The sequence below is a fragment of the Lacerta agilis genome, chromosome 12, assembly GCF_009819535.1.
Source record: "Lacerta agilis isolate rLacAgi1 chromosome 12, rLacAgi1.pri, whole genome shotgun sequence".
NCBI lineage: Eukaryota > Metazoa > Chordata > Lepidosauria > Squamata > Lacertidae > Lacerta > Lacerta agilis.
In genome coordinates this window covers 46,805,270-46,820,759 of record NC_046323.1, presented here as the reverse complement: position 1 = coordinate 46,820,759, position 15,490 = coordinate 46,805,270, and the positions used below count along the sequence as shown (strand labels likewise).

The window sequence follows — 15,490 nt, the reverse complement described above, 5'->3', positions numbered from 1 at the left end:
GCAGAAATCCACAAGGTCGGGGGCGGCATTCTATGGATGATACAGGGACAGCAAAAATACAAGACCAAAACATTCTGCCAATCATATTGGTAAAAAGTGTGAAGCTCTTAAAAAAAAAACCCACTAGAGCAGAGATGGGAATAATGAATTATAATATGTGACAACACAAGTTCAATTACCTACTCAGCAGCAAGCAGACTGAATTAACATGAAAAAATGTTCATCATTTAAGAAGTTGCCAGTTACGCAACGTTCAAGCTTCCGGGCTCCTTGCCAACCAAGTGTGGGCAGCAAGCAGCATGCTTGGCTATAGTTCAGGGCTGGCCAAATGGCACTGGAATATATTGCAAAATTGCAGTCAGACAGAATAAAGCACAATAGCTCCTGACTACTTTCAAGTTTGAGTGGGAAGAGGGAAAGAACACTGTTATGTGCAAGTCTAAAATGTCTGCCTGTACCAAGATTGTTGGCGTGGCTTGTCTTCTTCATGTTAGGCTGCCATCTGTGAATCAAAACTGCAACAACCCTCAAAGTTGCTTTAAATCCATATTCAGCAACCAATGTTTGAAACTCCCACCGTTCTAGGCGCATTTTTGACAGGGAATCTTATTAGTGTGAGCAGTTTCTGAGCTCTGGGTGCAGTACTGTGCCTAAGATTTCAGATTAAAACTGCAGAGCGGAAGGAAAGGGGGACATTTTTCTGCCTCCCCACTTCCAGCTACTCTCTGAAAACTGGAGAAGAGACCCTCTTAAGAATATTAGAGGGGTGGGCAGGGGAAGGACTAGACCATGTGAAAAATGAACATAATATTTTAGCTGCAATTCATTCATTTCCAGCTCTGTATCGTTATAAAAAAGCGCCCATAACCAGGTTTACGGTGCTATTTAGCTCCTAGCTTTCATATCTCAGGTGCTAACACTTTCAGTGACTCACCCTTTATAATATTTAGGGGAGTCCAGGAGGGTTAAAGTAACTGGCCAAGTTATTTTCAACACTTTTTTTGTTGTTGTTCAAGAATCCACTGACAGCATACGAATCAATATGGCTAGCTTCACCCAATAATCCCCCCCCCAACAAACCTCACTGCAGCCAACTAAAACCACCAACCATGCCCCGCCCCCTTTCAACCTCTCTCACTATCAAGGAAGTATAACAAGTGAATAGAAAGAGAACCTCCCAAGTGATGTTGACATAAATGACACAAAACCCCACACATACACTAAGTAAAAGAATATAAGTTTTACCACCCCATCCTGACTCTCCCTTCCCCCCCAACCTTATACTGCCTACAACACTAATGTCTCCCAACAAATGTAATCAATCTGTAGAAAACACAACCTGAAAAAAGAGGCTATGCACATACTTTTGTAAACCAAGAAAATATATATATAAAAACAACACCCAAAACTGTTCTTGTTGTTAAAAACTGGTGGAAGCAAGCAAGCAAACAGGCAAGCAAACAAGTCCATATTTTTGTCCTTAATCTTTTGAGAGTTGTAAGCAGAAGTACTTATACCCCTTCCTATAAAACAGGCATGTCCAACAGGTAGATCGTGATCTACCAGTAGATCACTGGACGTCTGCAGTAGATCACTGGTAGATCATTGGCTCCCCCCCCCAAAGAAGCTGAACAACTGTGGCTCCCCTAAAAAAAGCCCAACATTTTACCTCGTCCCTGAATAAAACTCAACAACTTTGACCCGAACCCCCCCCAAAATGGGGTAGATCACTGCCAGTTTTTAACTCTGTGAGTAGATCGCAGTCACTTGGGAGTTGGCCACCCCTGCTATAAAACATGTATTCAAGTCTCTATTCTGATTCAGCTACTGGTGGACTTGAAAAGAGTTTTGAAGTTACAAAAACTAAGGCTTCAAGGTAGGATTCAACAGAAAGCGTCAACAGAGCATGCTTAGATCATTTTCAGAGGTATGGATAGCATATGCACTATGTATAAACAACATAAACCTAAAAAGATTATTATTTTTTGATAGACTCAATACTGCCTCGATTTGAAGTGTCTTTCTGTATATTGTGGCTGTGGCAGACAAGGAGGGGGAGAGAGAGAAGGTGCCCTGCGGGTGTTCTTCTTTTTTACACTTCCCTGAGGGCCAAATTTAACATGGCTCTGCTTTCTCCTCAAGACCATCCTTCCCACTTGCAGCAAGCAGCTTAGCCATGAAGGAGGAAATTCTGGCACCGTCCTCCTCCTGCGCTCTCTCGCATTCCCATGCACTGATAGAAGTTCCAGATGCGATATTTCTAAACTTCAGTGGTTTGTTTTGAAATCTACTTCAAAGTGCTAACTATTCTGATGTTGTGCTTAGTGGTCTATAATTGTCTAGGTTCTCAGTGAACTGCCTTTTCCCATTATCTCCCTTCTCCATAAATTATAAATAACTCTTGGATTAATAAGTACACAGAACTGAATTTCAGAAATTCACCTTAAGCGCCTTTAAAATGCTAAGATTCTGTAGCATCCCATTTCTTGTTAATGCAGCTTAAATAAATATTATTATTATTATCATTAAATTTGCAGAAGCCAAAAATAGCACAGAGCTATCCCAACTGTGCTCAATAGATTTAAAGTGGTGGGACAGGCACCTTCAATGGTATGGTAATAGAGGAAGCTGTGACAAGAGAAGCAAGTTTGCTACTTTGCTGCTTGCCAAAGACCAGGGTGGAAGACCCAATCTGGTCAGTGGGCCAAATCCTTACCTCCTCCACAGGTCAACTCCAGCAGGTAGGGAAGGGGCTGCACACCTATCACTTACCTCACATTATTAATTCTGCGTCCAGCAATACCTCGTACGACAGCTGAGACCCTACCTGCCTGTGCACTGTCTTGCCAGAGTGCTACATACTCTGGTTATCTCCTGCTTAGACTACTGCAATGCACTCTATGTGGGGCTACCTTTCAAGGTGACTCAAAAACTACAATTAATCCAGAATGCGGCAGCTAGACTGGTGACTGGGAGTGGCCACCGCGACCTAACTCCAGTCCGAAAGGATCGACATTGGCTCCCAGTACGTTTCCAGGCACAATTCAAAGTGTTGGTACTGACCTTTAAAGCTCTAAACAGTCTTGATTTTGTATACCTGAAGAAGCGTCTCCACTCCCATCATCCAGTCCAGACACTGAGGTCCAGCTCAGAGGGCCTTCTTGATAGTGGCACCTGCCCTGTGGAACACCCTTCCATCAGATGTCACAGATGAATAACTACAGTATATTTCTTTTAGAAGACATCTGAAGGCAACCCTGTACAGGGAAGTTTTTATGGTTGATGTTTTACTGTGATTTTAAGATTTTGTTGTGGGTCGCCCAGACTGGCTGGGGCAACCCAGTCACATGGGCGACATATGATGATGATAGGCAGTGACAACTTCAAAGGGGCTTGCTTTCAGTGCTGATCAACTGACTGGTACCAACACTGTGCCTTCAAAGGGGCTCATGATAACTGCCTTCGGCTGACTGGTATAGAGAGCAAGCCTCATTGGCTGCACTAGGGAATTACCAAAAGCAAATATCCCAGTGGGGCTCACTGCCAGGGAGCAATCAGGAGCACACCTTATAAACTCCCAACTGCTGCTTTTCAGTCATATCTTTACCTGCCCCACACCTGATGTCATATGGGACATGGGGCAGATGGGTGTGGATTTTGAGAAAACAGCCTCACAGACCTCATTAGTACTACTGCCTGACTGAATTAGGCCTAGGGACTGGGGGTTCCCTACTGCTGCCCTAGAAAAATGACAAGGTATGGGTCCACTGCTAAGTCATTACACACCATATAAAATGGAAATATTGAAAAAAAGCACTGAATACTTTAATCTTAGTTTTGCTTTTGCCACTTCTAGTCTTAATGCTATCATTCAATCTCATGAGAAACTATTATGTTAAACCTACCTTTCAAATTTAACCCTTCCCCCCTCATGGGCCAAACAATTTCTTATGAAGTATAATCCCACCCCCACAACTTCTCTATTCTTGTTTCCAAAATAACTGCTCTTCAGTTTGAAGAGCCACCACACTGGACAACATAACAAGATTATCCATATCTCCATCAAGATTTATACCCTAAGACAGTTTTGCTTCCAGCAAACCTCCTTCTGTCAGTTAAAATCCACTACAAGATTAAGAAGGAAGTACACTGGTCTCATCAGACTGCTAACATGAGCTATATTTTTCATGTTCCTCGCATGCAACTCAAAAGGGAAGTGGCAGTACAGTAAAATGGGCAGCGAGGAATGTCTAGAATACTGGCCACAAGTTAGAATTCAGAATGTACCCCTCCTTTTCTATGTAAGAAGTTTCTAGTCCTCATAGTCTTAGAGAACAGTTTACTAAGGTGCAAGCAGGGTTTACTGAATATTCACAGGCAGAGTTCAATGGGGTCTACTGGTCTGGGCAAAGTGCTTGATTTCCTATAGAGCAGCGAAGCCTGTGTAAGTGTAAACCCAAAATAATTATTGCTTGCAATCCTTAACTGGATTGATGAATGTCTCTTAATAACTTCATTTGCATACAATGGTACCTTGAGTTACAAACGCTTTGGGTTACAAACGCTTCAGGTTACAGACTCCAATTACCCGGAAGTAGTACCTCAGGTTAAGAACTTTGCTTCAGGATGAGAACTTGTGCTCTGGTGGCGTGGCGGCAGCGGGAGGCCCCATTAGCTAAAGTGGTACCTCAGGTTAAGAACAGTTTCAGGTTAAGAACGGACCTCTGGAACGAATTAAGTTCCCAACCAGAGGTACCACTGTATTATAATCTAGTGTTGACACTTATAATCAAATTTCAGAAAGGCTTGATTCTTACATTTCAACAGTTTGGAACTACTCTCTGATGACTAGTGGCAGAGAAGACCTAATGTCCCAAATTCATGTGACAATAATTTGATGGGCTATCATACAAAGTAAATTAGGACCAGACCATATGCTGGAACAAAAGCTACCGTATTTTTCACTCCATAGGGCGCACTGGACCATAGGGCACACCTCGTTTTTAGAGGAGGAAACAAGATTCCCCCCCTGGTTTTCCTCCTCTAAAAGCCCTGTATTTTTGAGGATCAGCTCAAAGTTTTGCAGCTTTTTTGCAAAGGGGAGAGCCCTTTTTGGAAGATCAGCTCAAAGTTTTGCAGCTTTTTTGCAAAGGGAAAAGCCCTGTTTTTTGAGGATCAGCTCAGATTTCTGCAGCTTTTTTTGGAAAAGCGGGAAAAGCAAAGCTTCTTTTGCAAAGGGGGAAAAGCAAAGAGGAAAAGCCCTGTTTTTATGGGGTTCAACTCACATTTCTGCAGCTTCTTAAGGAAAGGGAGCCGTTTCTACAGTTTCCAGACAGATAATCTAATCAGCCAGTCACATGTCTCTGGGGAAACAAACAACCTCCTGCGGCAGCACATTCAACAATGGAAGCCTGGGCAAGGGGGCGGGGCTGAAAGGGAGCCAGGGACTCTTATCTCTCTCCCAATCTCTTGCTGATCAGCTGCTGAGCGGGGTCCTTTCAACACCCCCTTTTCTTTGTAAAAATAAAAAAGCATGATCTGCTTTTGGCCCCTGGGCAATTTGACTCCAGGGACCACCATTCGCACGGATATTTCCCCTTACTTTTTAGGAGGAAAAAAGTGTGTCTTATGGAGCGAGAAATACGGTAATTGATCTTAGATGCATAGAAATGTAGAGTTGGAAGTCGACCTCCTGCAATGCAGGAATATGAAGTTGTCCCATATGGTAATCGATCCTGCAACCTTGGCATTATCAGCACCACACTCTAACCAAATGAACTATCCAGGCTGCATTATCTAAATAATTTTTAAATGTATGTACTCAAAGTCAGGTAATGATTTGGAGTCACTCTCATGAAAGGCTACCATCCCCTTCTCTGCCTCCTGAATCTGCAAGGGATTCTTTTTTGTTTTTAATACAGTTGTTTTGTGCAAGATCTCTTCTGTGAAAAACAGCTGATTTGGTTTTAAAAAGGGGGAACATACCCTATCAGCTGATGGAAGCAAAATGGAAGAAGGGGGTGTGGTGACAGAAATGTCACCAGAACTGCTCACACAATTCACTTCAGTGTATTCACAGCAGAGTAACAAGTGGTTTTATACTGCATTTAATTCCCCTTTTCAGATTTTCCCCAAATCTGCGTTTATTGTTGAAAAACTGCAGGCAGCAGTTGGATAGGGGGAAATGTCATATTGAGAGCACATACACACAAAAAGGCACATGCTGCTTCACATTCACATTAAGTTCACGTATGGATGAACCTGTAAACACAACAGTTCACTTTCCCAGCAAAGAAAACTGCAAACAAACTCTTGAGGCTGCAGTGAAAGATAGCTGGAAATCTGAAGTGGGAAGTTGCAAAGTTGGGAGTAAGCAATATGGTAGACCAGGGTGGTTCAACCCGTGGCCTGGATGTGGCGCATGATGGCTTTTTTGGCAGCCCTTGGCAATGTTAAAGAAAAAACAACATAAAGCCTTAAAAGGATATTTTTAGTGTCATGAGTTATTAACATAAGCACATACATCTGTTTGTGTGTTAAAATGTGTTTACTAATTAAATAAAATATTTAATTAAATACACAATTGATAGATTTATCTTAATTGTGCCTATTAAATAATAATACATCTACTGCAAACACTTTAATTTACAGTGTGGAAATTTAATAAAGTGTGTTGCCCATGGATTCTGTGTTGAAGTACTCTTGTGGCCCCCTTGGTATGAGAAGTTCGACTGCCCTGTGAAAGACCATGGCACAACCCCCAAGTTACATTAGTGACAATCTGAAGACTGCCCCTGATAGCCCGCATACTTCTTCTATGGAAGGGGCATGGAACCTGTGGCCTTCCATATACTGAATGACTCCAGCTCTTCATTAAAAGTAATGGATGGCTAGCAAGAAAGCCAATATTTGTGATCCCAGAGGGTTTCTCAAAGTAGGCCTAGCACACCTCTAAGATAGCTTTCTCTCCCATCCACAGCCTTTAAGATCAATGCATCAAACAGTACAATATCATCCGAGCACCATGTTATAATAAAGAGGTAGCAAAATGTTCAGTATCTGCCCCAAACTGTGAGACACCCTCATCCTTGAGATCAACAGTCTCAGACTGAATACAGTGGTACCTCTGGTTGAGAACAGAATCCGTTCTGAAGGCCCGTTCGCAACATGAAAAGAGCACAACCTGAAGTGCCACATCTGTGCGCGGTGTGATTCGCCAAACGCAATTTTGTGCTTCTACGCATGTGCCGAAACCTGGAAGTAACTCGTGGCAAATGCAACCTGCAGTGAACGCAACCCGAGGTATGACTGTACTGAGAAGTGCTGATCCTGCATTTGACACACAAAGTTAAGTGGGCAGGTGTGTATGTGTCTAATTTCAATATAATTCAGCTATCTATCTCAGACATTTTATTTTTAGTGTGTCCTCCCACCTGCACCACCTTAAACAGTTACTTAATCCAAGCCCTTTGAGGCACAGATGAGGACAGAAACTGAAGTAAATGGGGGGGGGGACCCTTTCACCATATCCCTGTAGGACCAGCAGTGTCTGGAAAAATTAGGCATGCTTTCCTTTGGCAGGAGTTATCAATGCAAGCACATCAATAGCCCTGTGGTCCCCAAAGCAAGAGCAAGCACTGAAAACAGGCTCTAAACTGGGAGCTCTAAACTGGGAGCCTCTTTGCTCATTTTGAATACTAACAGAATTTTAAGTTCGAAGTTGCATCACTTGATTTATAATCTAAATAACAGCAGTGTTTACCTCACATGGGAAATGCAGCAAATAGCATTTCAGGCAAGGTACTATATATTCATCAGCTAAGGCCAAGCATTCACATACATGCAGTTATATTATGGAAAAGATGAATTTTATCATGCAAAGAAGCTGAAGATATTGACTTCCAATGCTTAAGGTAGCTCTGAAAAAGAAATCAATTTTGTCGTGATTTACTGCAAAGGTATGCAAAGTAAGTTATTGCAAATCAGCCTTAGAAAGTGCACATTATTCAAATACACAAAACTGGAAGGTCAGAGCTAAGTTCCATTTGACGGTGTCAAATAGCTTCATAGTACAAGCCAAAAATATTTGAGGCTTCCACAGCACAGAGACCTAAGATTCAATTACATCAGTGTCTATATTTGTAGACTATGCATTGCATTTAGGAAACTGATATTTATATAAATACAGGAAGTGTTAAAAGGAGTTGGTGACTGAACAAGGTATCCTATGTAAATATGTTAGCAGCTTGACTGATTTAAGTATTGTTGAGAGTGAGACTGAGGAAAGAAGCTGAGAAATGCAAACCAGGCAACTCAGGAGTTAATTCTAGCACAGTGTCCTTAAACAACCCTTCCTACAGTCAAACATGCTGCCTCTAGAGTTTACTGCTACCATTAACAAGTGCATTGCAGTAAGATTTGCCACTAGACAGGCAGGAATAAAATGAAGCTTTTAATTAAAGCTGGCATTTCAGACTACTACTCAGGAGCAGCTATCTTGCTTAAGAGCAAGATTCAGCAAATGGATTCAGCAAATAGTGAAGAAGACCATGACCAAAGTATTGTGTAAAACTGCATTTCAGCAGCTGTTTCAGTGATGTGATTAAATATTTGGCAACTTTTAACTGCAGATTGTCCTTGTGCATTGTGATCATTCCCCCATCCATGATTGAAAATGTGCCTAATATTTAAGCATCCATAACTAAAATAACTAAGAAAAGAAACTCACACTAAAGGCATAGAATGCAACACTACACTAGCATAAACCAGTCTTTTTTAAAAACAAACAAAAAACAACAACAACCAAAACCCTAGCACTAATACCTTAAGGTACAGATGGTGACCATTTTGCATGGGGGTTCTGTTCTTGGCCCCCGTGTGTGTTGGTGGAGTGTGTATAAGCACGTTCCGCCCTCTTCCGGGTCCAAAAGGACCCATGCGATTGTGCTCACATGTCAATTGGATGCATCTAAAATGGCTGCCGCTTGTATATCGGTGTTTATAAGGCTTAGGAATTCAAGGTGGTCTGAAGATATGGATCTTCCATAGTGCCATTCTGCACCTGCCTCTCCCCAAATGAAACTCTGAATGCCAGAAGAGCCTCAGCTCATCTTACCCGCTTTTATAGAAGGATCTTCCTGTCTGAGATGCTGTAAAGCCACTGTCAGTCAGTGTACTGAGCTGGATGGCCAATGGTCAAACTCTGTCCTGTGTACTTCACTGTATGTGTGCAAAGGTTTCAACATGAGTAGGCCTCCTTCAGAGAGTTCTGTGGGCCATTTTCAGATCAGTAAGCAAACAAATATTGTAGGATTGCTATTTTCAGGCAATCCAAAAGATTTAATGAATTAGAAAGTCTACATTTACTTTCCTAATCTAATTACTTTGTTCATCAGGTACTTTCTTTGTCTTATACCCTTGCTAGCTTGAGCCTTATATAAAGAGGCTACCTTACACCTGAATTATCTTTGCCATACCAGCCTGTAAAGTCCACACATGTAGGGCAAATTCTTGCATTTGATTACAGACTGATGCTGATTGTTTCCTTGGTCACACTGTATGAACAAGCTACATTTTTGTTCTTCTATTCAGGCCTCTCTATAATCTTTGTGCCAGGGAAAGAAATGGAATTACAACAACTGGAACTTGATCCAGGCATGAAGAAAGCCTTGAGGTATGCCTTTTTCACACTGAGAAAGTATTTGAAGGATTCTGAAACCAAAAGTCACTGTTAATTTTACAGTACTGGACAAGCATGTCAATGTTACATCTGCTTTCTTCTATTGCATTGCCTTGATTTCCTCTTCATTCCCAATAAAGGTAGAGAGGGGAGGGAAAAGGAATTGCTATGGCAACAATTCCACGACACTAACTCGACAACCATCCTTCAGCAGATGATAACTTTATAAGGTTGTACTTGCAAACTATTTTAACAAGGAGTTAAGGTTCTGGATTGAACTTATCATTTTAAAGATCCCACTTCAAAACAAAGGTCTGATTTTAGCTAAATCTACTATACTTTCTGCCAGGGCCGAAAGTGTGCTTGCTTCACTGAACCTCAGTAAAAATGCCTGCTTCAATGAGTAGATATGAAAACATGACCTCAGTATATTTTTCCTTAAATAATTTTCACACTTATTTGATTTATACCCACCCTTTTCTCCCAAGGAGCTCAAGGGTACACGGTTCTCCTCCTCCTCATTTAATCCCCACAACACCACTGAGGTAGGTTAGGAAGAGAGGTACTGACTGGCCCAAGGTTACCCAGTGAGCTTCATGATGGAGTGGGGATTTGAACCTTGGTCCTACAGTACTTTAATACTCTAACCCAGGGGTTGTCAACCTGGTCTCTAACGCCCATTAGTGGGTGTTTCAGGATTCTAGGTGGGCAGTAGGGGGTTCTATGGCACAAGCTGAATCCTCCTTCCATCAAGCACTGGTGGGCAGTAAGGAAATTTTACCATCAAGAAAGATGTATTAGTGGGCGGTAGTTATATAAAGGTTGACTACCCCTGCTCTAACCACTACTTCATTCAAGCTCTCCTATAACAACAAAAGGCCCTATAAACCAAAGTATGTTTCAGCATCACATTTCCAAACATTATGGCAGTCATTACAAGAAATGAAGCTGGAATATAAGAACATGCATTTCTCTTATCTACATTATACAATAAACTTAAATAAAGATTAAACACCCAGAAAGTGTACTGTGAAAGTGAACATGAACAGCTCTTCAACTTTGGACTCCTCCCACCTTGTGTTGGAAATAATTTACTTTACACACTATGAATTAATACTCAACTGGTTTATATTGTGGATGCTGCTGCCCAGTTTGTTTATATAGCTGGGCTTTGAAGCCCTTCTTCCACCCACCTTGCTTTCTAACATCAATTTTGTTTACAACAGAACAAAACATCTAAAGAATGCCATCATTTCAGCATTTAAAGGTCCATGGACCTTTGGGGCAGAGGAGCGAAAGCAGAGAGCACAGTGTTAAAACAGAGTTAGATTCCAGCTTTCAATGACTGGGACAGGCACTTACGATAGTGCTGTTTAGATTGGTAAGTAGCAAGTAGATGGAAAGAGGGGCATCCCAAAGGACTTGCTACATGTTTCAAGCAAGCAGCTGGGTAGCAAACAGCATGACTGACTTATTCATGTAACAGAAGACCTTTACTAAACACTCAAGTTTTTGTGTGTGTATGACAAGGTGGCAAACCCAGGTTTGCTGTCAAATGTGCACTCAATGGGAAGCTGTAGCCAATCAGAGCTTCCTGACAAATGTTATTTGTACAATGATACACAGGTGCAAACACCTGTGTTCAAGTGCCCATGTAATTAACACTTCGTTTTGTACGTGTGCACCATAAAAGATAATGTGATGAGTCCCAAATGCAGCTTTGACAGCCGTAGAAGTAGTCACATGCTCTTTGCCCTCAAATGTATTTTGAATGTGACCCCATTTATCTGACAAATACCAGGTGTCCATTGAGCTTTCTAATACAATCAAATACATACTATTTAATATGCTCTAACACTTGCTGTACAGTAGCCAATGAAAAACACACACATACAGTCACACCCTTTACTATGTTTACCTGTCCCATCATCACACCTGGAGGAAACAGTCAGAAACCAGACAAGCTGCTAAATGTTTGAGCAAGCAGAATAAAAGAAGTTTGCCTAATCCCTGAAGTTGATTTGGGCCTCCTTAAGGAGGCAGCTGCTAGGAAAGGGAGGAGGCTTCTTTCAGAGACATTCCCTTCACCTCCACTACATGTCCTAAATTATAACTTTATTGTCAATTACTCCACAATAATTACTTTCTAATCTTACGTTTTGAAAGACTTGGCCAATGATTTAGGGAGACTTAATTTGGCAAATCTTGAGACCCCCTAATCTAAACTACTTTAAGCAAAAAGGTAAAATGATTTACAAACAGCGAACTGAAGTTAATATATTTTATAGGTAGAAACTGCTCCTGTGATTAGTTTCAAACCACTACCAGCATTCTGGGTAATTCTGCTTGAATGAGTTTTACTCCCTATGAAAGACCTTTGGTGCAGAAGCTGGTCTATAAAGTATGTCCAAGAGAGGAGACAAAGCCATAGTTCTTCCTCATGGGATTAGACCAAGAAAATTGGTGAATGGTTTCAGTAATGCATCACTTCTCTTCCTGTACAGTATCCAACACATTGTTAACATGCAACAAATCCATAATTACTGACCCACATAGCAATGTAGTTTGAGGAAACAAAACTCAAATTGGAAACAAAACTCAACAAAACTTGCACTAACGCTTTTGCCACTGTCATCTTCAGACCAGGATAATTTGCAGAACCGAATGTGCAAATTATTTTCACCACCTCATTTCAACCAACTCGATACCAGTTTCCAACTTTGGGGAGGGGTGGAGGAAAAAACCACAAGAGCCCAATTTTCTTAACGCGGTGGGTCACCGGAAGCGAATGCTCTCAAAGACCAAATATGTGGAGCGGCAAGAAGAGATTGTCACTCACTGTAGCGGCAGCTACAAAATCATTATTGCGAAAGCGCGATCTTGGGTATGCGGTGCCAGGCGCAGTGGATGGGAGTGGAAATCTGGGAGCTGCCCCGGAAACCATCATTACCCGTAACAACGCTTTGCACGAGGAAAGGGGGGGGGGTGTTAAAAAGATTTCGCGTCAGCCTGGAGCGGGAACTGTGTTCCCCGCGAGCCAGACCGCGGAAGATTAACAAGTCGCCTCTGCAGACGCGGGAAATGCAAAAGGACCGCTCGGAGCCTCTCCTGAGAAAACGGCCCCGGGAGTTGTGAGGCATCTGTCCCGGGTGCACTGCGTGGCTCGGCAGTCCTTGGGGAGCCCGGCGAGGCTAAGTTACGGGGAAATGCACACAGACACGCGAGCGAGGCCACCGCCACACGCTTCCCACCCCCACCAGCAAGGAAAGCAGGCAGGGCACCAGCCCGCCCGGAAAACGGCTGACAGGCCCAAGGCGGGTCGTCGTCGTCGTCGTCCTCACCTGCGACCGGCTTCGAAGGCCGGCTGCCCCCTTTCGGCCGCCAAGCCACGAGGCGGGAACGGCGCGCACGTCCGCCTGCGGCGCCTCAACTTGGGCCGAGGGCGGAAGGCGGAGGCCGGGCGTTTCCGCGTGGGGGGCTTGGCGGGCGCCGTTGAGAGAAGCGCCCCGCCGGCAGCCTCGGTATGGGGGAGCCCCTGAGAGCCCGCTTCCCGCACCCTCCACCCGCCTCAGGGAGTGACTCACCGACGCTCCTGTAGCCCAGGATGGCGATCTTACGGGACTTGGACGGCGGCATCTTTTCCCCGCCGGGCCCCGAACCACATCAAGGGCTCCGGCCACGGGCGGGCGGGACGAGAGCGAGAACGGGAGGCGCTGCTCCTGACGAGGAGGCGGAGGCGGGCGGCCGAGGCCTTAGGCGGGACCGGCTGGAGACAGGTAGAGGCGGCAGGGGGCGGCACCGCGCGGCATGCAAGACGACGGAGGGAGGGGTGAGGGGGAGAGACGGACCGCGCGGGACTCGCTGACTAACTGAGAGGCACGGCGATGCGACGGCGCCCGCTTCACTCACGTGACAACCGCCGTCCTCGGCCGTCTCCTCCTCCGCTTCCTCCCCCCTTTACCCCCCTCCCCGCTCGCGCGTGCGCACATCGTCACCTCGGCATTCGCTCGCCCACGTACGGCCGCCGCCGTGCGCGCTTGCGTCACGTGGGAGGGAGCGGTTCACCGTTGGACTGGCAGGCGGGCAAACGGCCGAGCCCAGCCCGCTCGCGCTGGAAATTTCGCTGCGTCATCCTTCCCTCAAGGGGGTTGCCCCGCCTGGTTGTTTGGCTCTAGCTCGCTCTCCCGGCCCCGCCCACTCCTTTTCACCTCCTCAAGAGGAGCAGGCGTTGGTTGGATATACAGTACTGTATCGGCTATTTTTTTGTTGTTGGTGGGCGGGGTGGCGGAGGCTTTGCGCGCGAACGGGGCTGCTGATTGGGCCCGCTGATGACTCGCTGCTATTGGCCAAATCCGAATGGAAGGTGTGGGAGGGTAGAGTCACGGGGGTTGTCTCTCCGGTGATTGGCAGGAGATAGCGGATCGGCCTTGCGTGAGGGAAAGAGCAGCGCGTGCGTGCGTGCTTGAGTACGTGCGGGCGTGCTGGGCCCATTGTCAAAATGTCCTCTTAGCGGGTAGCTGGCAAGAAGCCGCCTGTGGTTTCTGTTTTATCTGCCGAAGAACGTGCAGTTCTAGTGCAATGGTTGCGCACGCTTTGGCCCCCAAATCAGCGCACGGGACAGATTGAGCTCCCTCCATATGCACTGGGAAAGCTTTGATTTTTGAATTTTATTGATATTGATGCTGCATTTTATGTTGTATTTTATGCTGTTTTTAAGTCGTATTTTAATCAATGTTTTATATTTGCTGTTAACCGCCCTGAGCTCGGTTTTTAAACCGGGAAGGGCGGGGTATAAATAAAAATTATTATTTTAAAAATGCATTCACTTATCTTACTATCCCGTCTGCCGCCCGAACACGCTGCCAGGGATTTGTGTGTACTGTACCTGAATCACGAGTGTACGATATTTACACTGATTGCGTTTGATTCCTTGAATGGTTTTAAAAGGGTTGTGATTTGGTCAAGGTTCACGTTCAAGTGCAGCGATTTCAGCCATGGGTCAAGTCTGCTACAACTATACTGCGCCACACTGGCTGCTTTTATCAGTGACTAATAATGCTAATATTGTATGCACTCACACAGAAATTATATGCACCTTAGAGTCACTGTATTACAACTTACATGGTTAAAATTCTGTTCTTTGTGAAGGACTGGGTGAAGAGGCGTTACAGGTTTCTGCCCAAAACCTACATTATAGATTCCAAAGCATGCAGGTTCCTGGGATTTTTGGTGTGTGTGTGTGTGCTGGTTGACAACATGGTGTTAGGTGTGCTTCCTATCTCCTATTCCCCAACTCACTTGCTTCTCCCAAGCATATGTGTAACTAGCATAGAGTAACTTTTATGGGGGCCAGTGTGGTGTAGTGGTTAAGAGCAGTGGTTCTTGTAAGGGCGTGGTAGTGTATAGAGTAACTTTTATGGGGGCCAGTGTGGTGTAGTGGTTAAGAGCAGTGGTTCTTGTAAGGGCGTGGTGGTGCAGTGTGACAGGAAAATTCAAGGACCATCAAGGAAACATTTAAACATTTCAGTGCAGTATAGTATAGCATACAGGCAGAAACCATTTTGTATGCGTCAGGAGAGAGTAACTGGCTTATGCACGCTTTCCTAACACACCCGAGGACCAGGAATGGAACTCCCAAGCAAAATGGTTACACCCTGTATTATCAAAATATTTTTTTATTTGTAGAACATTGTTGTGAGTTCTTTTTTGTTTTCTGATGTATTTATCAATTTAAAAAATCAGTACATGAGCAAATGTTTATTTTGAAAGTATAGCCTACAGAAAAAAGTTTTGAGAACCACTGGGTTATAA

General features: G+C 44.1%; 1 protein-coding gene across 1 annotated transcript in view; it reads right to left on the bottom strand.

Annotated features, from left to right (window-relative positions):
- RHEB (Ras homolog, mTORC1 binding) overlaps window positions 1–13,571 on the bottom strand; it is a 30,909-nt gene extending 17,338 nt beyond the window's left edge. The window contains exon 1 of the mRNA XM_033165165.1: window positions 13,264–13,571. Within this exon, the coding sequence (XP_033021056.1) occupies window positions 13,264–13,315 (52 nt within the window). The 5' untranslated portion in view covers window positions 13,316–13,571. The remainder of the gene's footprint in view (window positions 1–13,263) is intronic.
- Window positions 13,572–15,490: the final 1,919 nt, after the last annotated feature.